Raw genomic sequence first — 26,775 nt, 5'->3', positions numbered from 1 at the left:
GGCTTTTTCTCTCTGCATACGTCTGCATGGGAGTGCACGTTCTTCAGTCAATTCACACACATCACTGAACAGCAAGAGCACACGTCTAGGTCCACAGCAGGAGGGGGCGTGTTAATTAACTGTATAAGGGACAGAGCCAGCTCTATTGCCATCTTTTACACACATACAGAGAACAAACAGGGCTAACATTCGAGAGAAAATACAGGAAGATTTGCACTCTTCACTCACAAAAAGACATTAATTAAAAAAATACAAGTTTAGCAGCAGCTCTGGACTAGACTTGCCTAAGAAAGAACTCATCTGAAGCACTGCCACTGGCATGCTCGATTTAAGAGTTTTTCACACTGGAATAAGACCTTGCAGATGGACAAATGAAAACATTTATCTCCTTGTTGTAGTGCCTGCTCACATCTACCGCAGTTAATAATGGTTGGGTGCACAAGAGGAAAGCACTGGTCACCTACTAGCACAGTAAGAGTGGGAAGACAACACGGGAACGAAAACTGTTTGCATACAGCACTGCTCTTCTGGCTGTTAGGGCTAGTGGAGCCGCAGCAATGTTAACACAGGAGAGTTTCACAAAAAACAACACTGTGGCATTTTAGGAAGATATTTTGAAAACAATGGATGGAGCTTTCCAGCCCAGGAAAATAAATTGTCAAGTATATGAGCGAACTTATTAAGACTGATGGCACGCGCATTGGGTTAAGACAGGGATACTAAGTAATACAAATGGGAATACAAGCGTTACACTTTTATTCAAATGATGCAAGTCCAGGCCATCAATCCCTTTTGGGAGACTGGCATCACTCTGTATTCATGAAGTACATATGTGCTTTGAGCAGGAGGTTGGACTAGATGACCCCTGGAGGTCCCTTTGTACCTTAAGTTCTCCGTTCACCATACTCCATCAAAACACCAATTACGGCATCAGCCCGGCACGCATGTTACTAAAATAAACTCACATTGTATGCTTGAGTTTACCCCATGCTTGCACTTCTCAATCTTTTTCACTTTCCTGTGTCATAACAATCTTATTTCTCATCATCGAGGTGTAACTCGCTTCTGAGAAGCATCCTGTAGGAGTTGGTTCAATTCCAGAGCCCCAGACTGCCTGCTCTATAACAGCGTGCTTTAGGGAGAAATAATCTAACGAAAGCAAGCGAGGGTCAAAGGATGTTTCCTACTTCCTCCTTGTGAAAGAGCCTACCTCTGCCTACTCTCACGGGCATCACAGTTTCAGTCTCTGCACTCTGAGGATCTGGAGACAGGAGGAGACACTTTCCTTGGGGTTCCTTTTTTCATGCCGTTGGTTGTGGTAGCTTGGTGGGGGAGGGAGAGGTTTTTGTTTGCTTTTAAGCTCTGTTGTGTTAGTCTTTGTCATTTACAATTCCTTTCTGGCTGACCTGGCTGCTGGTTTGTCTAGAAAGAACCTGACTGCATCAGCACACCAGTGAAAAATTACTGAGCACCACGTTTGTTTCACAGATGTCTTTCCTCTCAGACAGCCTTACCCATCACCCTGCCACCATACAAAGCAATTGTGATGGGGGCTTGGGGGGCGTGCAGAGAAGCAGAAAAATCAGCGGCTGCCCTGCTTCAGAAACGCAGGACACGCAAAATACCTCTTACAAGTGCCTGCCCCCACTGGCAATATGCTTTTACATACATATATATATATATATTATTTTTTAACCTACACCTGTGAGCAGCTACATCTGAATTTATTTATTTTTGCTTTAGGGTGCTTTGAGGTCCTTTAGCATTTTTTTATATCAGTATTACATATAACATTTATCATAACTACTGTGTACCGATCCACAATGTAGATACACTAGAGCATGAGACTGAAGGCACCCTCTGCACTTCCTGATTCTGAAAATAACCATATGTGCCTTACTGCTAGTTTTCTTTAAAAACTCAGCTACGGTTTGAAATGAGTGCAAAGAAGTCATCTTCCTTAATAGCTCAATCCTGTATACATTTAGTCTTAAAAAAAAACACACCACCACCCACCCCTTTTCGAAGGAATATAAATTTACTATTTTTTTTATTTGTTGAATCAACTTCACAGAACTTGGGAGAAACATTTTTCTATTCCAATTCATGCCTTAGAAATACAAACAAAACAAAAAAAATCCCAACACTTTTTAACCAAGCTTCAACTGCAGGACAAAATTTGCTCTGTAGCTGTGTCTGTGCAAGACCACTGCAAACAAAAGCAGGTGTGGAAATTTTTTCCAATTTAGAGAGTTCCTCTTCATTTTAATAATTGGGTAGTATGGATGAAGATTCCTAAAGGGGATTCATTGTGGTCTGATTTTCTATTATCCATGAAAAATTTTATTCAAAACTAAAGATTAATGTGTAAAAAAAAGGCAGATTTCAAAGCCACCTGGTTGTTTTCCACTTGACTCTAGTTTACATGATCTGCACCCAAACAGTCAGAACTTGCAACAGAAGTTCTCAGACAACATTTAAAAGTTCTGACTTGGGTCAACTCAATTTGAAGTTTGCTAAACCAAAACTTATAAGGTCTTCGAATTCAGGTTGCTCTCTGCTATCAAACAGACTGCAAAAGGTTTTCAGCTCTGTTCTTTGTGTGCACAACGTAAGTTGTATGAATTTGGTCCTTCAAAGAACACTCCCAAGAACCATTTTAGACTACACATTTCTTTGTGTGTTTCATCTTCATACTTCTTGCATTAGGCTATGCTGAAAATAGCATCAACAGCGACAAAATTCAAAGCTCTTACAGAAATTTTCCATGTGCAACTGTAACAAGCTCTGTTCTCTATACTTAAATCCTGGTCATTCAGGACTCCTTTTACATTTGGTGTGTCTACTCCACACACAGGGCTACTGCATGGATTAGCTGTTCCCAAGGGAAAAGCAAGACAGAGTTTTCCTTCCTTTCCACCAGTCAGGATCTGCAGGTACGTCTACCAAAACTGCACCCCTGAAAGAGGACACTACCAAACCACAGATGGTTCAAAGCTGCGGTTACACAGCTGTTCAGTGCTGAATAAATTCAGGCAGCTGTCAAATGAAAGCTGTTTCACCCTTCCTGTGTTTCAGCCCTTCCTTTCCACCACTTCCCTTACGCCAGAAGCAGCGTTCATTCAACTGCACGCACACCAAGTGGATCGTGCCCAAAAACTAGCACATCTGAGAGTTAGTCTTCGGTCAGATAATTTGTTGAGTCCTCACACAGCACAGCAACAGGAACATTAATTCTGGCACAAGTGGGAGGCAGAAACAAACAGAGCAGAGGTCAGGTCATTGCTTTTAGCAGCACTCTTAATTTGATGTTTAATCACAGCGACCATATAATCACAAACTATGAAAACACAAGGTAAAGGATCCTAAGCCAGTTTTGCCTCTAAAACATGGTGAATTTCTTGCCTTGGAAACACAGAAAAGGTTCCAGAGAAAGACAAAAATGAAGAAGAGCAACCTGACCTTCCTCACTCCTGCGCAGTGCCTCAGTAGCTCCAGATGATGACGCTATGAAGTGTTATCATCAGCCCAACCACAGGATGTTCCTACCTAGATATCTCTTCAGCAGCCTGCTTACAGTCTTTTAAGGACCATTAGGAAAAGACAAAGAAAACAGCAGTTTTTAAAAAGCAGGTTTCTGGGTTATTTATAGTATAAGATGAGTGTTTAAAAAAAAATAAAAATAAAAAAAAAAAGCAGGTACTTCTCTAGTCTGGGTTATCACAGGCCTGTTGAAAAAATAAAAGCACCAAATCTTACAGAAATATTTATCTTTTATAATGGGCAAAACAGTCAACATGAGATTAACTCATCCTATAAAATATATGCCACAAAACAATTTATTAAGTGATTTATTGAAAGAAATTCAGTCCTTCAAAATAAGAGTTCAAAACAACCTGTATTTTTTAAGACAGCCAAGGTAACAGAATGCACAGGGGAATAAAGGTACTTCCTTATCACCGTGACTCTTGCTGTCTGTTTTTCCCCACTTGTCTTCTGTAGAACTTAACTTGTCCCATTACCAAAGCAGCATCAATGCAAACATTAAATTACTTAAGGCCTAATAACAAGCAATTTTATTTCTTATTACAATACGTTAGAGATCCATTATCTTTGCTGCTTTCCAAGCACAGACGTGAAAAGTTGCACATTTGAGGGCCAGGCCTGCGTTGTGGATGTTATATGACAGAAAACCATCGGTTCCAACAGGATGGGCCCAAGCTGAGCCAGCATTTCAGAGGGTGCACCCCACTCCTCCCTCTGCAGTTTCTGCTCTTTGTGGACCCTCCAGCAACAACATGGGCTGCAAGAAGGGCTTCACCTCCAGGAAAGGGATGAGCTGTAGGTAACACGCATGGCACAGCTTGGTGGCTTTCCTTCAAGGCAGGTGTGAACGAAGTCATGGACGCTGGGAAACACTGAGCAAATCCAGCTGAGATGAGCAGCCGGGACTGCGACTATCTTCAAGAGGTTGAAGTACTTCTGGGTGCAACAGCTCTTCCAGTATGAATTCATGCACCAAAGGCAAATTTCTCTCGTGGCATCAACAAACACCTGATGTCCTGACTTGTTCAATACGGGAGAGTAGGCTGTGGTCAGAGATACGAGTGCTGCCTTCCCCCCATCCAGCAAGGCAAAGTCCATCCAAGAAGGAGCCAAACTCTTATTAAGTCTTCAAACAACAGCACGCACCCCATATCCAAACCTACTAGTAAGAGAAAATACCCCAGTACCACAACATCAATCTTGGTTTAAGCTTCCCCCTCAGAACTGGCTACGGATTGAGCTTTTTCCCCTGGGGCCTCCTCAGTTACTTTTGGTTCAAAGACACACTCCTCGCCCTGGTCTGGTCAAAGTTAATTGCGTTCATCTTTCAGCCTGACATGGCAGTAATTATCCTGAGTCTTACTGAAGAGTTTTATCAAGTTAGTGCAAGATTTTTACAGCACCTAGCATTTCTGGGCGGCCTTAGAATTTGCCACTGCTATTAGACACTCTTAGAGGAAAATTCAACTTTAATATTTTGGAAATTAGTTATATAAATTTCTATAATAGTCAGAGAAGCCGGGAAAAGGGCTCTTTTTTCACAGATGGACTGACTACCCCCACCAAGTCCAAGAAAGCGCAGATATCATTCTCTCCTGTGGGTTGTAGGAACAGCTGTAAAAAAAAAAAAAAAATACTCCCCATCCCTTGCATGCCTCAGATTGGGGTCAAATTCCAGTCCATAACACATTTCTCCTCTCATGCAGAAATTTGTGAGAGATTATGTCATCAATTAGTCAAACCTTGTCTTTTCAAAGAACAGACTTCAGCTCAGGAGGTCTCCGAATGTTTAATAAGGTGTGAGATGTGTAACTAAACACAGAGAAGCCCTGAGTACCAGAAGTGGTAAAAATGAACTTTTTGTCTCAGCATTTTCTAGTCTTAATCAGCATATTGCATGAGCAGATCATTAATATTTTAAAGTCAAATAAAGGATGTAATGAAATTTTGGAGACATCTGACCCACTATAATATTTTTGAAAGCTCAGGCTCAAAACGACAGTATGTGTGTCAGTTAAGTGGGTCTCCTGCTAGCTAAGGAGAGGTCAGAAGGGAAGCTAACTATTTGTTAAGTGCTATAATTCATTTTCTGTTTAAAAACATGTTCCTGAAAAGAGAAATTGCATACACATTTAAAGCTAGCCAAACAGCCAACTTTTAAAGATACAAACAAACCATGAAGGTGAAGGAGAAGATCCTATCACCTGCAAGGCTTCAAAAACCATAGAATGGTTTTGGGTTGGAAAATACCTTAAAGATCATCTAAATCCTACACCACCCCGCCATGGGCAGGGACACCATTACCCAGACCAGATTGCCCAAAGCCCCATCCAGCCTGGCCTTGAACACCTCCAGGGATGGGGCATCCACAGCTTCCCTGGGCAGCCTGTGCCAGGGCCTCACCACCCTTTGAGAGAAGAATTTCTTCCAAACATCTCATCTAAATCTACCTTCTTTTAGTTTAAAGCCATTATTCCTTGCCCTATCACTACACTCCCTGTCAGAGTCCCTCCCCAGCTTTTTTTGTAGGCCCCCTTTAGGCACTGTAAGGCCACTGTAACATCTCCCCAGAGCCTCCTCTTCTCCAGGCTGAATAACCCCAACTCCCTCAGCCTGTCTTCACAAAAGAGGTGCTCCAGCTCTCTGATCTCCTTTCTCCAAGCTCACTCTAACAGGTCCATGTCCTTCTTATGTTGGGACCCCAGAGCACTCTAAGTGGGGTTCCAGGAGAGCATAGTAGATGGGGAGAATCTCCTCCTTCAACCTGCTGGCCATGCTTCTTTTGATGCAGCCCAGGATATGGCTGGCTTTTCTGGGCACACTGTGAGCTCATGTTGGGGTTATTGGCTGATGAGAAACTCAAATCCTTCTCCTCAGGGCTGCTCTTGATCCATTCTCTGCCCAGACTGTATTTGTGCTTGGGATTGCTTCAACAAATGTTGAGGACCTTGCACTGTGCCTTCTAGAACTTCATCAGGTTCACAGTGGCCTGCCTCTCAAAGTCCCTCTGGATGGCATCCCTTACCTCCAGAGTGTTGACCACACCACACAGCTTGGTGTTACTGGCAAACTTGCTGAGGGTGGACTCAATCCCCCTGTCCATGTCACCAAAGATGTTAAACAGCACTGGTCCCCATACCAACCCTTGAGGAGCACCACTCATCATGGTCTCCAACTCGACATTCAGCCGCTGACCGCAACTCTTTGCATGAGACCATCCAGCCAATTCCTTATCCACCAAAGAGTCCATTCATCAAACCCACGTCTCTCCAATTCAGAGACAAGGAAGTCATGCAGGACAGCATTGAAGGGTTTGTACAAATCCAAGTAGATGGCATCAGCTGTTCTTCCCTTATCCACCAATGCTGTAACTCCATCATAAGAGACAACCAACATTTGTCAGGCATGCCTTGCCCTTTGTGAACCTGTGCTAGTTGTCCCCAAACACCTCTGTCTTCCATGTCTTAGCATAGTTTCCAGCAGGATCTGCTCCATGGTTTTGCCAGGCACCAAGGTGAGAATCACTGGCCTGTAGTTGCCCAGGTCTTCCTTTTTTCTCTTTTTAAAAATGGGGGTTCTGTCCCCCCTTTCCCAGTCAGCCGAAACTTCACCAGACTGCCACAACTTCTCAAATACGATGGACAGTGGTTCAGCAACTTCATCTGCCAGTTCCTTCAGGACCCTCAGATACATCTCATCAGGTCCCATGGACTTGTGCACCTTCGGGTTCCTATGATGGTCTGAAACCTGATCTCCTACAGTGGGTGGTTCTTCATTCTCCCAGTCCCTGCCTTTTCCTTCCATGACTTTGGCAGTGTGGCTAGAGTGCTTGCTGGTGAAGACTTAGGCAAAAGTCGATCGGTGATTTTCATTCAAGCAACTTTTGAATAACTTGGAACCCACAAAACCATTCTGAGAAGAAATACATCAAGTTTAATTCCACATACCCGAGTAGGTTTCATATAACACCTATTAGGAAATTATGGAGTAAGAAGCGTTTACATCACTTAATACAAAAGATAGAACTGAGGGCAAGGCTACTTACCCTTCACCTTCTAAAAGGGCTACATTACTTGACTTCCACTGTACATCAGTGCCCATGCTTGGAGATCATGCCTGATTATTTTAGCAGAGCTACAAGTCTAAAAAATATTAACTCCTGTTCTGAAGGAATTACAGTTTTCAAATGGCATTTATATTCAAAAGTAGAAACCAGCATAAAAACAGTGCAATATTTCAAGTTTTAAACTTTTTGAACATGAGGACAGTAACTGCTTCTTATCATTCAAACATAAAATCCCATGTGTTACATGAGGAGTTAAACCTAGCACTGCCACACTACAGTCCATATGATGTTAGCACAGAAAAATAAGCAGATACAATCTATTAGTGTCCCACATAGTGCTACATCCCAGCTGCTATTGTCCATGCGCTTCTCAGAGAAATTTTTAGGGATACTGAAGCTGACATTTATATCACCACAATGTATCTTCCTAATGCAAAAGATAAAAGCAGCACATTTGGATTTATTACCAAAAAAACTCCAAAAACACAACATCTATAAGCTGTGGTTTTGCCTGTTTTATCTCAGAAAAAATGCATTGTAAAGCAACAGTACATTAAACCCAGCTAGTATAGCTGTTTCTAAAACTATTTAGCTATTTATTTCCTCTCTTTTATGTACTCTAGCTTTATGACTGACATTACGTCTAGCAATTTTTGGTGACATCAGAAAAATACTCTGCTAGCGGATCTGTCCAGCTCACCAGCCAGGTTGCCTGACACCCCCCTGCCTGTCTGCAGTGGGTGCATCGTCTTGACATCTTGCAGTGCCGACGTCTTTGAATTCCAGATGTCGATTTCAGTGGGTTCATGAAGAAATTTTTCCTCTACAGTTCTCAATATAAGTGGGATTTAAAGGCTTTTCAATTACAAAACTAGGGAGAATACTGGAGACCTGGCTAACAATTAAGTGCCTTCATACTTTAAGTTAATTGGACTCTAGCCATAGGATTCCTTGGATTTTAAGATCAGAATTGACGCTCACTGAGGGGCCTGAGCCAATGCTCCTGTTAACAGGAGATGCCTGTAGCTCTAAACTCCGGGTGTAGAGAATATTCAAGTAGCTGAAGTGATAGACAAATTCATAACAGCTCCTAAAGACACTTCATATCATGACTAAACATCCTCTCAAAAAGACCTTTCCATTAAGGGATCAAAATTCAATTTGTAGTATCTGGATTTCTCATCAAACAGTATTTTTTTGGCTCAAAAATTAAGACCTTTGCAGAAACTTCATTCTTGACTATTGAAATTATGTCAGACAAAAGCTACACAACCTCTGAAATACATTTAAAAGTAATTTGGGAGAAATTATCAAGTCTCTCACCAGTTTTCCATAAAGAAAACCATTATAAACTCCAAATCTGTTTTGTAATAGTTACGTCTAAGTGAATATTTAAAGGAAATTAACATACACTACATTACAGTTAAAGACAAAATCTTTCAAATCATTTTTGTCTGTATCTATAAATATAAATTAGTCTCATTTGCTTCTGAAAAAGCAGCCTAATACCTGATTAAAATGAATCTTCTCCACTATGTACTATTTTGTGCACCTACATCTTTTATACAATAACTCTTGGAGTTCCTAAGGCTGTTAAAAGTAGACCTATAACCCATGACAAATTTGGGCAGGTATGCAAACAAGAAGATAGAAGTTCAAAAGGAGGAAATCATGTTCAGTTCTCTAAAGAATAGCATAAGTTGTGGAGGCATTTAAAAACAAAATGGGAACGTGCTGTAACCACCTGCTTGACACTTATGAGATGCCCATCTTCCCTGCAGAGGGTCATTTTCTCCCTAAGGTGTTAAAGCACCAGCCCTGGTTTAGTAGCAGAAGAAATCTTGATGTTTAGACAGAGTAAGATTTCACTTTTCATCCATTTCAAGTGGATAATTTTCATGTACTAGAGCATCCAAACAAGTCATTTCTGAAGAGTCTTGCCGTACGGAAGAAACATCTATCAAACCTGCATCAAAAGCAGGATTCCTGCACATTACAGAAGACAGTATATTGAGAAAGAAGTTCTTTGTATGGCAGGCAGAACTGAATCTTAGTCAGGAAACCATTCTCATCTAAAAAAAATAAAGAAACCAAAAAGTTTCTTCTGTTCTCAAGTTTCAGAGAACAGTACCTATAAGCCATACAACTTTACTTGCCCAGCAGATAGATGTCAGGAGCTTAGCATGCTGAGCTTCTGTAAAAGAGCTTTCCCCACTGACTTACTCTGAGAATGGGACTGTTTCTGTTTCTTAAGATATATGACAAAGTTTACGAGTCGGAGAATTCACAAATACAGTTTTGTGCAAGCCAATCACAAAGACATTTGTCACTAGCCCCAAGGTGTACATGGAGCTTTTGAGGTTAGAAAGTTGCTGACACAATAATCAGGCACTTCCACACTGCCTAGGGCTGGACGCAACTCTAAAGGACAAAGCATTGCTCTGAAAAGCTGCCATACTAGAATGAACCGAAGCAAATTATAAAGAGAGTGCATGGATATGGAGCAAAAACTACACAGGCCCAAAGACTGCCAAGTATTCACATTTTCAGAAGTCTAAAATAAAAAGATAGCCACTTGTTCTGCAGGATATTAAGCAACTCTAAAACATATTTCTTAAAAATTCATATCACACATATAGAGGAAAAATAAGGTAAATACATTCAGCCTTCTATAAACAGTACAACACATCTCTCCTTCTCTTAGTAAACACCATCACTACGGTTTTACTTACCACTTAAGGAAAAAGCTGGCTTATTCCTCCTTGCTACATAGGGCAGCCCAGATCTAACTCTTTTAAATACCAGTGTCCATTTACTATCACTCACTGTCAATATTTTGCCAATGACATCTTGAGAAAGAAGAAAAAAAAAAAAGAAATCACAACTACTAAACTGTTTCTAGCTCGCCTCACCTAGCCTTGAAGAGAATTTACTGCACAAAGAGGAAGTGCTTATGACAACTCAGGTGCTTTCTCATGTCCATTAGAAGACGACATCTATAATCTCTCACTATTAAAAGAATATAGAATAAGACTTCCTTTTCATAAAATACATCAAATAAATGTTATGGGGAAAATACTTTCTCTACCTCCTAACACAACTTAACTATAATAATTCAAACTTAACTCCACCAAAATTTCCATCTACACTTGTCACTGCCTAATATTTACCAATTTTGTTTCCAAAGGTAGCAAAGGTTCAGAAAGACAACGCACCTTGCACACCAACACCAGCTTTTACTGACTTAGTAGGAAGGAGGAAAAAAAAAGTCTCAAAGAATAACGGACCTAATTAAAACAGAAATAAAAAACACGCCAAGAAAACCTACACGATACCTGGCCTCAAGCACCTGCCTCCTGTAAGAGTGAAGCTCCCAGCCTGGTGCCTCTGCTGGCTAGTTACTGCAACACACCAGCAGGGAAAGGTTGCTCTAAACAGATCAGATGCTTTCTGGAGTTTCTAGAAGTCAAACAAAGTATCTTAACAATCAACCCAGAAATAATACCAAAAAAAATGACTTTATGCAACACTGCAAATATTAGAATTCCCCTTGACTTGACACACCTTGGAAGAAAATAAAATATCTTCATTATTTTATGGACAGAAAATACATACTGGTTGATAATTTCACAAATGCTGATGTTTCCTGAGAATGAAGACTGCATTCTGTTCCTACAACAGCCTCAATATAGGAAAGAAAGCACACAGGTTTACAGAAACCCTAAAAGCATTCTTCACTCCTTAAGTCCATTCTCTCTTTAAACCCTTTAAGGCCTAATCTTTCTACAGCTTCCATGATAAAATAAGAAACATATAGTGACTACACCACTAAGGGCAGATAACATTTATTTGAATTGAAAACCAAACCCTAAAAATAAACTTTTACAAAAACTTTACATGCACTTGGCCCTCCTGCTCTTCCTTCATATACACCTTTGTCTCCAAATCACTTCCAGAAAGGTGCAACTCCTCTTTATCTATCCAGTGTCCATCAACAAACCTCCCGTACAACCATAAAATGCCACTGCGATTAAAAGAAACCAGTTCCAAACATTGCGCAACAAATCACATTCATTTCAGTCCTTTTCACAAATAAGCACGGGGAGCTGAACTGAATGCTTCAACAATGCAGGTTGTAATGCGTAACTGATATGTTGGAAAACACTGCCTAAGGCTAACTGTCCTTGTCAGTTTTGTCCTTGGCGTAGTAGCATTACGTTTTTTGCTAATAAAAAATATTTTAGTCTATAGCTGTTCTATACTCATTGTGCAAGAAAAAAAAAAGCAGTTTTAGGAAGTGGCTTCTTTTCAAATCAACCAACTTAGCTGAGAAAAAAAACAGCAAAGGAAAGTGTTTGCATCATTTCTAAGCATTAGACATGCCTTTCTTCCAGAATTCAGCCCAGTTCACAGAAGAGATTGGGTCCAAACAATTTACATCGGAGCTAAAGATCCATAAGGCTTTTTAAAAGCAGATCCCTGGATTTGATTCTCCTTATAACACTGATACATTTGGAATAAGTCAAAATATTGTTCCTTCAGCCGTGAGGTCATTCTGCTAAGGTAAGGAGAACAGAGCACAGCAAGTGAAATCCACAGGTCCTAACAGCTGGCCTAGCAAGTTATGCTGCCTATTTAAAAGTAAATCCAATTATTTTCACAGATCAACACACTCAAGTGATTTATCGTACTCTTCAATGATGGAAGGCATTAGTATGGGAATTAAGAGAACGCAGCTTTATTTCCAACTTTGCGGCTGACCCACAATATTAATACTTTTTCCATCTTCCATTTTTCTCCCATTGTTTCCTAAACAAGATTGACGTTTAAACATTTACAGTGCAATCTAAAATGTGAGTGTTGCTCATCTGGACACACTCGAGTACCTTCATTTGCACTAGCTTCAGTGCAAACAGTGCAAACTTCAACTATCATCAAACATTCCCATAACAATAAAAATTATCTTGAGCCAAGGGTTCCCACAAAAGGGGTGTACCCTAGCACAGTGAGATTTTGATTTCAGTTGGGAAAAAAAATAAAAATCTAATACAGCAATATCATCTTCCAATTTCCATTTCTAAATTGTGCTTTTAGCTTAACAGAACAGGTTAATCTGTTCTCTTATAAAAATTCATTAGTGAATTTAATCCCTTTTCCCAGCTCCGAAATAAGACACCTTAAAGGGTGCTAAATAAAACATCCTAAATCCCCGTCATCACAATCTGATGTTTCCCCCACCTTTCCTCCAAGTATGAAAGGGAAAGGTGGTAGGCTCTGAAATAACTACTGGCGTGTGAGGTTACCCAGCAAGTCAAAACATGCAGGAGCAACTAATAACCAACTCTTGGCATCAATAGGGGATTTTCAAGGAAATACTGTAGTTTAACTGCCCATTTTCTATCTACAAGGTTGCTTTTCAAACAGAGCAGGCTATTTTGGAGATACAAGCCAAGGCACATGAAGATTAAAGATGCATGCAGCTAGGCTCCATTCAAAAAGTTCTCCAGCTGCCTCCAAATCTGGCTTAAATACCGTATGAATTTAAAAATCAAAAGTTGAGCCAGTCATCGCTAAAAGAGGGGTAGCAGGGGGAAGGTGTGGACGTCTCTTTTTCTTTTATTTTTAATGGCATAAAAAATAGTCATTTGTGTTTCCCAAATTAAGTTACTCCAGTGCTTATGTATATTAGATATGCAAAAATGAACTTCACAAACCAACAGTAAGAAATCTAGATGGAGTTATTTTAAGAGGAGAATGGAAAATCCAAGTTTAGATGCAAGCATGGGTTTAATCAAGATTTAGCATTACAAAAGGTTTGAGAAAACTTAGCAATGTTTCAGTCATCATATGCAAATGAGTAACATCAATTTTGCAAAAAGAGTTTGGGGCAAAAGATGCAGCAGGGAGAGATGCGTGCACTTTGCCTATCTCAAATCATCTGTACAACATTCGAAATTTGTTTCAGCCTGTACATCTTGAGAATATGGAAGATGACGACTTAATGAGAAGTCATTATATTCACATTTTAACACAATATTTGGATGCAAATTAAATAAACGTCAACGATTAAAATAGTAAGCTCACAGAGATCTCTCAAACCTTCACCTTCTGAACAGGTGCTGTTCACACTGATCAGAGGGTTCAAAACATCCTTATGATTCACAGAGGCAGCCAACTGGACGTAAGGAGGAGTTACTTTTTGACAGGGAAAACTGAGCGACTACATCAAATTATCGAAGAAACAACCTACAAATTGTCAATTCTGGGAGGGGACAAGGCTAAATGTATCGCTACATTTCATTATTAAAAGCGAACTCTGGGAAGGCACAAAATTGTTTTTCATATATTTTAAGACTGCTTTATAAGCAGTTGGCATAGACGGATGCTATAGTTACATGGAAATTAGCATATCTATCATTTGTGCCATTTACTTAAAAAAAGATAGGTGCTCAGTAATAAGTATAGCTCCAGATAAACAACTGGAACTGAAAATAAGCCTCACCTGCTTCAAGTTATTAGTTACTACACATTCAGATGGCATATTTGCACACCGCCTCCATTACTGACAGAGTAACTGGCATTTTAATGTGCCCTTGATGGAGCTTAGGGAAAGGAAGGATTAGAAACTCCAGACAAAACTGACAGAAGTGACTGACTTCATTATTTATTTCTGTATTTTGAATACTAAAATTCTCATGGACTTCAGTGGGTATACCGAAAATATACAGGCATATCTTGCCTACCTTTTTATGAACAATACAGATGCATTTTTAAGTGCGCTTTCCTCCCTGTTAAGTGTACCTGCATCCCTCCTGCTCCCCAGCCCTCTTGCACAAACTCATATTCCTCTCACCAAGGCACAGCATTTCATGCTTGCGGAATACGGCAGAACATGTTTTGGGTACAAGTTGATGATAATGTGTTCAAAAGGGCTCCATGAAAATTCACCTTTACTATAGATGACAAGCATGCAAGAGGAGCAGACTCACAGGAGGCATTTATGCATATTGCCAATCTTTTTATTACTCAGTCATGGTACCTGGAATAAATATAGCAACATTAATCCCCTTCCTGACAATTTTTGAAGACTTAACAAGTTTCCTCAATCAGTTTAAACCTTAAACCTTTACACTTATTCAACCATTAAAAAAGAAAAAAAAAAAAGGTTAAATTACACTACCATTCTTAAAATCCCCTCCAAAACTTCCTGTCCCATTGCTTGTTATTTAGTGGCAAGGTTATAAGGAATCTTACCCTAAACATACAGGATTTGGAATAATTTTAACTACCCCAGGTTGCTGTGAGCTTTAAATACAAGCAGAAGTCTGTAGATTTGCCTATTCATAATGTCGAATTGATAATGAGATGATCTTGCTTTTCCAATGTGTGTTCTACCTGGTGATATTCTACAGTTTCAACTAGTCTCCACAGTAAAGTATGTTACTCCCTCCCCTCTGAAAAATAAATACACAAATATCCTTATGCTAACAACTATTTTTTAGTATGTTTTCATGTAAGAGTACACAGCTCTTTAAAATCAAAGGAACAAAAGGTATCCACTTTCTTCTTTCCATGTCAGAGAAAATGTGTATGAATACAAGTCTAGCTTTCACAAGACTGTTTTCTTGAAGATTAAATGAATTTCATTGCAACTTAACTACAACAACAGACATTTCCAATTTATTTTCAAATGCAGAGAAAACAATGCGTTATTTCTTTAGTAATATAGTAAAAGGGTGATGGTGATAGGCATAAGATCAAAAGATCTTATTCCTGCGAGCTTTCTTCCACATTTAAGACAGAATGTTTCTACAACTTTTCCAAGAAATTGTGATAAGCACAGATGTAAAAATTGCTCTATATTTGACATGATATTGCTAAAAAGCATGTTTGCTGCCCGCTTCTTCCTTTACATTTTTTCAGTCGAATAAACATGACCTCTTCCTTGTCACTGGAATAAAGTACTGTTATGATACATACCGAGAGATGATACATCTGAAAGAGCATATTATCATTTTTAATTAACTATGCAAGGAGAGAAGCAGGGAAAAGGTGTAACTTAAAGACAAACAAGGAATGTAACCTTATATTAGCCCTACTCTACCGCAATTTTTCAATGGTGTCACTGATATTATTCCAACCCCAAATCAAAACAAAAAAAAAAGAGTACATGTTGCTAAACATCCTCATGAAAAGATTCAAGAAGTTGTTTTTACTGTAAATAATATATTTAACCTAAATAAAAACTGAATGGATACATGCAATCATGTGTAAACTTTTAGAAAACACTGCCAGGAGAAGACGCTATTCAAGAACACACGGAATGGAAGAGCGCTGAAGACAGTATTACTTTCTTATAAACATGCAAACACAACATTGTTTTAAAAAAGCGTAATAAAAAATAAAGCTACACAGCGACATAAATCATATTTAAAACCCAAGTTTAGATTTTCACAATTAAAATCACAATTAAAACTTTTGCAGAAAAGTTACTCCTGATTTTTTTTTTTTAATTAAAACAGACAAGTTAGGGGTAGGTTGGGAGGGCAGAGGTTGGGGTGGAATCTGAATATCAGTTTTAAAAGAAACACAATCAGGATTTCCAAACTGTAACTCTGACATTTACAGCTGAGGAACAAGACTGTTAAACTGAATTCAGCTTTCCGCCCCAAGAATGGAAAAGTGAGGTAAGCCCAGTTTAGAGCTCTGTAATAACAACAAAGAGACCAGCAGAGGAAAATAATTGTCTGAAGGAGTCACGTGTACTGCTCTCTACATGCAAATTACATTCAAGTAAGTTTTTCTCTCTTTGAAGCATCCTCCCTACAATAACACAATCAGCATACACCGCTCCGTCATCTTGCAGGTGAAACGAATCAAAGCATTTATTTTCACCACTTTCAAATTTTCAAAACCCCTACGAGTATATGAGATACCTCGTGCTGTAGCAGTTTAACCCTGCATCAGCTAACAAATTTCTTTAGGTTTAAGCCTACACGCAGCATTAGCCTATTTGCTTTCTCTTTGTACTTTGCCAGATCTCTCCAATTTCACAAACTTCTGAACAGAGCTGTCATTATTAATTCTCAGCAAGAAACCCAAGCCACTATGAATCATTGCAGTGACTGGCACCAAGTGTCGGCACTACTCTCACAGTGCTGCAGAAACGGAGAGAAATCCTAAAGCAACTGAAAGCTTTTAGCTAAGCTACCACTGAGTCGGTTCTTGCACTGTAAGTCTTCATGCAACTTTATTAAATGAGAGAGCAAAGAAAAAGGGTACATTAGGCTCGTATAACATTTCAGAAGCCAGAAATAATTCAGCATTCTGCTTTTGTAACATCAGGGTCTCAGCTCCACGCCACAGTCTCAGAGAAGGGATATCACACAGGCTGGAGCTTTAATATTTCACACTTCATTAAAAGCTGATAAAATAGTGACAATAATGCCTCCCATAACTGTCCACAGTGCAAGCGTTAGGCCCTCAGAGTTTATTCATTGGACGTTAAACATCAAGACTACTTACTTGGCTCTAAACAAGATTACAGAGAACAAACATTGTACTTTCCTTTTCCCTCAAGAAACACACTAGACAGTACCAAGAATTTATTTACTATACAAAATTGCACATCTCCCCACCCTGTTTGAAAATTACATTGTTGGATAATATTCTCCCCATAAAACAATTGATAATAATTATTTTTCCCAAAATAAGAAGTAAAAGCGAGAACAGAAGAAGGCTTTGTTATCGTCTCTGTAAAGCTGCTTAACTCTGCATTGCCAAGCCACAGCTGTCTATACAACAGATTCCTACAATTAAGAGGGTGTAAGCATTTCTCTGCATTGGGAAGTTTTTGTTTTTGTTTTTTTTTCCTCTCCCTCCTTCATTCTCCTTCTAGAACTCATTTACCACAATCACTACAGTTTAGCACCCATACTACTTTAACAACACTATCTTCTGGGACGCTGGCAGCTCCATGGTCTAATGGTAAATTAACAAATTTAAGTATTAAAACTTCAACGGCGAGAGAAGGTCACTGTCCTATTGATAGCCAAAACTATAAAAAGACTGAAACCAAACTGTGACCTCATATTTACTGTATTCTGTGTGTGGTGGAAGTAAAATCAGAAACTTATTTTTCAGTCTTTTGGAAACATAGCCCATGTTAATCCCCATGAACAAGTGTGCTTCGGCGCTCTGAGCTGTAACTTTCAGCTGTGTACAAGGAAGATATAGCTGTGTTTTTTGTTTTTTTGTTTTTTTAAATGGATCGTTTAAAGCAGTGTATCCACTAACATGCATTTCATAACGTAACTTAAAAGTTATGAATCAGTTTAAAAGTTACAACAAGATATTTTCTTATCTTCCACTCACTATCGCACCGCCTACCCCTGCTGATCATGTGAACTGGTAGTCAATATAATTTGCTTTGTGGCATCAAGGCAAGCTAATTTTGAAATTATCATGGGCCTCCAGAGCTTACCAGAGAATTCTGAAGCTGCTTGCTGTGAGACACAGCCACATGCAGAGGCTCATGCTGGTTTTAGAGAATAAATCATCTTCAAGAGAGACATGCCATCACAACAGCAAAACCTCAGTTTTTGCTGAATTAGTATTCTCATTAAAAAATCATTTTCTTTATTATCCTTACATGTTCTTTTCTAGACTCATTGTTCCACTACTAAAACATACTATAATTTTTAGTAAACAAAATTTCTAGATAAATGTTAATCACTGACTATTCCTTTTCTTAGGAAAGGCAGTTGTTTCAGTCTGGGAAAAGGTAATTCTCAGAACAGATACAGATAATGAGTGATGAACGGAGGTATCTAGATGTGACACTGATGGGTAACTATATCCTCACCAATGCACACATTTCAAAATGTTCCCCATCTTCAAAAGGTGTAAGCTCCTGACCCTAGCAACTAACTTAATTTGGTTCAGTTACTGACCCAAGAGCAACACAATCAGGGACTTCTAAAGTTTTTCAGGGTTTCTGTGTACAAAGTTTTGTGTTTTGTTAAAAAACACAAACGAGAACAAGTTTTCAGATGTCTCTGATATTTTTCTTCTAGTTACCCACAAGATGCATCATCCAGTTCCACAGTGTTTCTATAAATCATTCAGTTATAATTATTAATAATACTTAAGACCTATTGAAGAGAATTCCTACAAAATAGCAAATGTAAGACAATCAAAATGCAATTTATCGTGGTAAAAACAAGAAACAAGTCTCCAATTCATCTCTTAGGTACCTAAGCTAACATGTAGTTAGTTGGGCTTCACACAAAGAAAAATTCCACCATACTCATTTGGAATTGCACAGTCTGGACCAATGAAAACAGAATCTGAAGATCTGCCTAAAGCAGGATGTTCTGGTTTAGAATAAGTTTCAAAATAATAATAAAGGAAGTGACAAAATTATTTCATTTTCCCAGCTCCCTTAATACAAACCATTAGTTTCAATGCTAGGTAATTTGTTGTTATAGCTTCCACTGATTACAGTAGTTGCTTGTTTGATAGACTTGCAATAATTCATCCTATCTTTTGTTGAGAGAAATCAAATATAAATCCCAAATGTCTTTGCCCATACTTATTTTTGCTCTTAAAAAAAAAATAGCAGCACTCTTGGAAGCTGGGAGAATATACATCTTTAGAAAAGTGTGTTAAAAATACATCTCCCTACCTGTTTCTCACTCAGAGCTGTGATTTTGGCTTGAAGTTCGTGAAGCTGTTTCTTCAAATCAGCATTCTGATTAGAAAGAAAAAATATCTGTGAGAAAGATATTCCATTTGTTAACATAGAGTAGTAGCAGGAAGGTGTTTTTTTTTTTTTTTTTCATATTACACTACAGATACAGCACCTCTGGATGTACAGCCAATAAAATTCAAGAGGCTCAACAAAGCCTTGCTTTAGTCACTGAGTGCAAAAACCATCAGAGGACCTTTCTAGCACTCAGAGAGAGACAACTCAGTTTGGAATTCAGATTTCATTGAACATCCATTAGTGCTCACCACAATATAAAGCACATTTATACATTCCATCAAGTTTACAAATTAAACAAGAAATGTTTGTCAATATATAATGCAATTGTATCATATTGAATGCAACAGTATGTCCCCTAAAGCACACTCACCTATGCTACTTATGCAAAGACGTTATCATGCATTTGACTGTGTTGAGCATCAGCAACCATATCTATTAAATCTTAACTGCTACACATGCCAAATGAAGGCTAACATATCTAAGTCTTCATTTCCATGTATTTTTATGCCTTAGACTATATTTAAGAGAATTACATCTGCCTTAGCACATCATTCATATCAGCACTTTGCTTACAATAGCACTTTAAGTTTAAGATTTAAAAGCAATAAACATCACTATAAAGATGCAGAGAGAACACAATTTTTACCAGGACTATTTCTTTTCTACTAAAAATAAAATTTAAAAAAGATTTGCACTCAGTTTAAAGCCTGTGAAGCTTTGAAGAAATGTGACAGGGAAGCAAACTTCTCTGCATTACTCCCCCCTATCATTTATGTTGTAAATTCTTTACACTAGAGGATGTAGGTTTCTTGTGTTACACAGAAATATTAGAACATGAAACTAATATTGTTATAGGAACTTCATGCTCAAGACAACTTCCCCATTTTTATATTTATCCACAATTTCAAAATGTGTACCAATCTCAGCTCAGTTATCTCTGGATAGATCTCTCCAATACAAACACAATCCTAGCAAAACCAGATATTGACCAGCCATCCTCCCTTTCTCTAGATTCTAGTTAATGCATTTTTTATCCCAGATTATTAAGAGCTTGGAATCAGGGACCAGATTCATTCTTCCTGGCTTCATGAACTTTGCATGGCTTTTTGCAGCCCTGAGCTGCCTTTCAATGGACACGAACAGAAAGCAAATTACTCTGCAGGCTAATCATTAGCAGACTAGCCCAGCAAGTAAGAGCAGCAGACCTTTCCCAAACCCCTTCAGAATAAGGAAGTTCTGGCAAGTAGATTTTCCAATACTATCCTACTCCTCCCTCAACACTTCTGTCAGGGGTCTTTCTGTACTTGACAGTTACAAAAAGCTGTCTTCCCACTCCACTGAGATCAGAAAATATGTACGCAGAAAATTACAGCGCATTCAGTGCTGTATGGGAATGGAAGCACTTAATAGCAAACCTGAAGTGAGCTGCTTTTCTTTATCCCTGTACTCAACATTTCACACCGGTTAGACTAACTCCACGTAACTCCCCATTCAGATAACTAGAGCGCTTAATTGCTGTGCAATTCAAGCAAGTCTCTTTACCCTGTCACTGGGAAAGAGCTGACTTCTGTTGCCTACACAAGGAGTCTAGTTATCCAACTTCAGCAGCTCTGGAACACCACAAGGCCTGGTATCCACTCTTCAGACATCACAGTGCTGAAGTTGGATATCTAAGACTGTATTCAACCCGAATATTCTATTCTTCATTTGGACAAAATTTATTGGAAGGAGGATCCTCTCCTTTTATAATTCAGACAATAAAAAAGTGAGCGGCAGTTTTTGTAAAGAAAAACTTCCAGAAGAACCAGAAACTTATTTAACACTTGTACCACAGCCTGCAAGAGCCCCTTGATTTAAACTTCTAAAAATGAGACAAAAGGCTCCAAGAGTGTTGGTGAGATTTTTTTGTTTAGTTGATTTATCTGCAGGGATTTTTTGTTTTTCTTTTAAAAGAACAATCCAGTCATTGCTTAAAGACTTGCTTGTAATAGCTTTCTTTTAAAAACTGTGTTAGCATGGAAGAACACGATGATGAAATATCTAAAATTCCCATGCACTCTGATTCTCTGTATTTTTTATGGTAAATAATACAATACAAAAAGAAATAGTTACCTGCGGATCTTGCTTCATTTGGGCAACCAGTTTCTAGAAAGAAAGAGATGCAATGATAAAATGAAAATTTTCATTAAGGATCACACTGAACAGCTTAAAAATCAACAGTTTTGGAGAACTTTAAAAAAATACACATTTCATAGCATTCAATAGCTAGGCATAATCCATGAGGAATTCAATATATGTAATTTCCAAACCTATTCTTATTAATATAGTAAAACTATCACTCTAATCCACCACTTCTTGTTCTCTCTCCTAAACAGTTCTTGAACAAGCGATGCCTTTTTAGGACAATTTAAAGCAGCTGGGTAAGCTAGTCTAACAGCAATGCCTCCTGTAGAACTGCAGCCTCCTTTGCCTGCAGCCACAAGCAACACAAATCACAGAGAATCACTGCAAACACAAAAGCTGTTTGTGCACTCAAGCACAGAACGTCTCAAGTACTAAGGGAACGCCTGTGTGTTGGCTTGGCTGGTACCACATGGAAGACCCATGTTCAGAAGTATCTCTGCCGCTTTCCTCCTTCAGTCAGAGATTGAGATCATTGCAGAAGAGATGCCCTCCACATCCAAGGGAAAGCAGACAGATGGCTACCATTCACTATTCTTCCTCCTTCATTTCCTTCAGGCAGCTGCAGGAAGATGCTGCCTATTGATAAGCAGGGAAGTTATCACGCTGTCACGAAAGAAAACTAGAGCCCACAATGAAGGGGCAACAAACCACCACCACCCCCAAATTTCTTTTCTGGTTACAGCCAAGTCTCATCACATTACATTGTTCTTGGCACATGAGGCAAAAACACAGCAAAGTCTGTACTTTCTTCTCCATTGACTCATCACAATCAGGAAAAGGAGTGAGGAACAGAAAGAAAGAACAAACAAGAAGAGCATTTAATTCTACCTGCATTGATGGGGCTCCGAGAATTCACTTTGTCAATGATTTTTAAAAGTTGATTTCATTTCACATTCTAAAAGTGGCATTAATCAGAAAAAGCATAACAGAGGAATAAGTCTGAGCCAGACCACAGGTTTACCTGCTCTAACATCTTTCCAGTACTAGCCAATAGCAAACATGACCATCAGTAGGAGTACTGCAAAAGTGTATTTTGCATCTTTTAGAAATTTAGATCTTGGATGTCTTCAAAGATGGTATCTTAGGCTCAATAGCTAGTAACAAAATTTTCTTCCATTATTCTGCCTTAATTACTTTTTGAACTCAAGAGAACACTCCAAATTCTGTAACAATATGTTCCAAAGTTACTGTAGTACTCCTGGGTAAAGGAACCTCCTTTTTCTTTTGAATCTGCCTCCTATTACTGTGTGCATGAGGGTCAAACGAAATTATGGAAAGCCATTCTTGACTGTTGCTCTATTCATCTTCTTCATACCACATTTTTCCACGTTTCATTCCTGGTAAGTCATCTCTTTCAGATTGAAAGTCTCCTCAAGCACAAGTCATTCCATTGTTTTGTTCACTCTTGGCACACTTCCCTGTACTTCTCCAGTTCTCCATCACTGGGAGAAAGAGGGATTAAAACTGCATGCAACATTCAAGCACTCTGTACCACAAGAACTGCTTGCTCAGTGCTAATTCAGTCTGCTCTTACAGATGCAAGATGGGCAGTTTTTCCCAGGCGCATCTCTTGGCATTTATCTACACTGAATATTATTGGTTCATCATTCAGTATCATGGGATGTGGAGGTGCTGTGTTAGCCTTGCACTGACGTTCTTAGCTCACTTTTCCTCGGTTCTTTCTGCCACATCAGAGTTTGCCAAAAAACAGATCAGTTTGTCTTGACACATACAAAGTTCTTGTAGAGACTCAATCACAGGAAAACATACTCAGTGGCCGTAAATTGTTCATAATGTATTGCTAAATTTATGGATGATGTAATACGGCATCATCCAATAAGAAAAATATTTGCTAAAGTTAAGATACTCTGTTCTTTTTGCTAATAAATGAAAAGAGAAAGGATGCTTTTGGTTCTTTCCACCCATCAACTCGAAGAGTCATCCATGAAGCCTAACCCTCCTGAAAGAATAGCTAAATAGAGCGCCTTTCACACCTCTTGTGATCAAAAACTATGAAGAGCAGACTGCTTCAAAATAATCTCACTCAAGTCAACACAGTAGCAGAATAGAGTTCTGCTAGAGTTGATGCATCTCTTCTCAGGACAAGCAATATACCTTGGCTATGAAAGAATTTTAATATTTAAATTGTACTTCAATATAGTAAGTGACCTGGTCAGACATCACTTATAGAGGAACCTTCAATCATCGAAACGGAACAAAGAAGCATCTTCTCCTAAACAGCTAAACACCTTCTTTGGGTCCTCACTGGTAGTAATTTAAGATACACTCTGCCAAACAGGGAGCACCAAAGCTTCTGACAGAGTTCTGAAGGTGAACTGGAATAGGCAGGAAATAAAGAGCTATTCTACGAACAAATTTCAATCATACTGAGCATCACTGTCTACAGCTACATACGCAGTTATGACAAGTGACATGCTGCATCAGGAAGTTAGGAGGCTCTGCTCACACATTGAAAAGCTGAACTTCATCACAGACACCTGTCCACCAGGTACAAAAGGAGGACAAAATATAACTGTATGAGTCTTAGCAAGCTTTAAAATAAAAAAAGTCCTTGGAAAAAAAAATAGGTAGATGATGACAAGTGAGACAATTGTCCAGAAATCCTGGGGCACTGTCAAAAGAAAGGATATATTATATTTCTAGTTGAAAGAATTAAAATGTAAAGATAAGGTAAGATAACGATAATAAAAAATTGAAATGTATACAGTACAACTCAAACATTTCATTTGAAGATTTTTAATATTAAAAATTGTTGCCTCAAAATTTTGGTTAGTTTATGAGTAAAGAGAAATATAGATACAAAACTGGTAAATTCTGTTATATGTATACAAGTATTTCTAGTGTTCTCATCACCACATAGCAGATAACATTAAAGTACTTACTAACCTTAAACATTTTAATGCCTGCAGTAATGCCATGTGTAATTTCTGAGTTTTATTACCCTAATAACAAAGCTTCACTGAAGTTTTGAAGGCAAGGGTCTCGGAGTTTGAGGAGAGCAAAATATTGTCTGTAGTTCTGGAAATTCATCCATAGCTTTTTATCATTTTTCTCCTCAGCTGAAAGTTGTATCTTTATTAAAGCAGATGAAATTTCATTTTACTAACCCACCCACTCACGTTCTTGCACTACGCTCATCATTGCAAAAACTACTGAACAAGTCATCTGATGACTTGTCTAAACAAGTGTTCTAGGTAACTTGGAAACATTTTACAAAATTTGCAAAACCGATCAGCATAACTCATTGTAAATTTCTTTTATCCATTGTGCAACAGTTTTCAGTTTCAGCTGTCCAGAAGAAATACTTGAGAAATGTCTTTCAAAAAGGCTTCGCTGATAAATTCAATATTTTAGACAGCAGCTACTCTGTTTATAACAATTTTGTCTCAATACTTGTTTGAATTAATATGCACATCCTCTTACCTTTGCTTGGAAGTTCCTCCAACATATTTTTCTCATTCCAACTTAACACTGAAGTTGGCTTTAGAACATCAGAAAACCCTTCCAGACACAAGTTACTGAACACAGAGTTTTCAGACTGTTTTTCATCACTTCTACAAAATATCCAAAAAAATCCCCACCCACAGCCTGATATGTAGATTTTTTCACATTTGACAAAACAACAGGTGGTAGGGTCAAAATACAGTGAGTATGAAATTCTAAAGCAATTCCAAGCTTGTAAGACAATTACTTCTATAGTTGTAATGGTATTACTCAATACCACCATTAGTTGTAATAGTATCTGTAATAATAACATTGCTATTAATTAAAAATATAAAGCAAGAAAGAATACAAATTACCTGGTGAACCTGAATTTCCACTTTCAGAGCCTCCTGTAGAGTCTGCAGCTCCATTCTCTACCTTCTCCACTTTCTCTAGATGTGTCTTTGCTGATTCCAGTGCCTTTAGTTTCTGGTTTCCTCTCCACAACAGCGCTATAGAAAAATAAATGTTTTGCTTTAGTTCCTGAAAGACAAGTTAATTTGAGAAAAAAAAAAGTATAACAGAGCAGGAATTCAGTGAACTATATTCAGCTGCAGCTTCCTAGTCTAGAAAAAAAAAAAAAAAAGTGATCTTTCAATCACAAGAAATCTAAGAGCTGTACAGAATGCCTTTCTCGGGAGTAGTTTAGCCAGATTACTTCTCACATATCCCAAAGTTGACATACTTTTATCCTAGCTTGCAGGCAGCTATTTCCTACCAATATTCCATTGTAGTTGCATATTAAATTAGAAATTTGGCTACTGAAAATGTTTTAAAGAAATCTGTATAGAGAAGAAAATATTCTTGAGGCTAAAATTCTGTAACCCTAATAGCAATAAATTGTTAACCAGAATGTACTGCATTACCATACTTCCATGGGACTTTAGAGCTGTTCTTAGATGGGATGGTCTGCATGTAATCCCACAGAACATTGACATGCAATGCCTAAAGTTTGTGCTGAGTTCGTCATTTCATATTTTGAAGGAACAGAAGACAGCTATAATGCTTTTTAATATCTTGTGCTTTAAGTTTAAAAACCTTTGCTATTTCTAGGTAGAATTCCAGTAGATATGAGTTTACCATCTTCACCTGTACTTCAAACAAATGAATCCCCCTAACCTCTGACAAAGAAAAGCATCAACATCCCTATTCCTAGAAGCCTCAAAATCTAGGCAAGTAATTTTTATTCAGAAATATGTTAAAAGCATCATGATTCTGAAACTGGATTAAGATTCCCTTCTGTATCCTATGTGTTCAAAACACAACAGAACTTGTGTAAAAATGGATGAAAATATATACAAATATCTATATAGAGATGAGAGATATATAGTAATATATATCTCTCTATATTACTATATATATATATGTATAGTAATTTGCTGCTGTACTGGGGAACAAGCAAGCCAGGAAAAATGCATAAGCACAGAATAACTCAGAAAACATTATATACCAATCTTTCCATCCAGACATCACACATGAAATTGTTGGAGTGTTAAAGTAATTCCAATTTTTCATCTTTTGAGAACTGCTCACAGTTATTACACAGGTATTGTCAACTAAGAGGCCTACATAATGGGACTTCATTGTTTTCAAAAGGCTAGTGACAGATTAGATTAGGCATGTAGACTGTAAAAAGAGAGTAATTCATTTAAATTAGAGAATTTTATTTTAATATTGTCTAAATACAGTATACTGAAGTGTTGGACAA

At 38.3% G+C, this 26,775-nt stretch overlaps 1 protein-coding gene across 10 annotated transcripts in view; it reads right to left on the bottom strand.

Annotated features, from left to right (window-relative positions):
• The window catches only part of PHF21A (PHD finger protein 21A), a 132,363-nt gene that overhangs the window by 70,129 nt on the left and 35,459 nt on the right, over window positions 1-26,775 (bottom strand). For 6 of the 10 annotated variants that reach the window (XM_038180697.2, XM_027459650.3, XM_027459645.3 and 3 more), the window contains exons 3-5: window positions 25,385-25,519; window positions 21,492-21,524; window positions 19,299-19,385 (exon numbers count right to left, since the gene is read on the bottom strand). In XM_038180697.2, coding sequence (XP_038036625.1) covers window positions 19,299-19,385; window positions 21,492-21,524; window positions 25,385-25,438 — 174 coding nt within the window. In that variant the 5' untranslated portion in view covers window positions 25,439-25,519. The remainder of the gene's footprint in view (window positions 1-19,298; window positions 19,386-21,491; window positions 21,525-25,384; window positions 25,520-26,775) is intronic. The other 4 variants (XM_038180700.2, XM_038180698.2, XM_027459651.3 and 1 more) reach the window with 1 other exon arrangement.

The sequence above is a fragment of the Anas platyrhynchos genome, chromosome 5 (genome assembly GCF_047663525.1).
Source record: "Anas platyrhynchos isolate ZD024472 breed Pekin duck chromosome 5, IASCAAS_PekinDuck_T2T, whole genome shotgun sequence".
Taxonomy (NCBI): Eukaryota; Metazoa; Chordata; class Aves; order Anseriformes; family Anatidae; genus Anas; species Anas platyrhynchos.
This window is presented reverse-complemented; position numbering and strand designations above follow the sequence as displayed.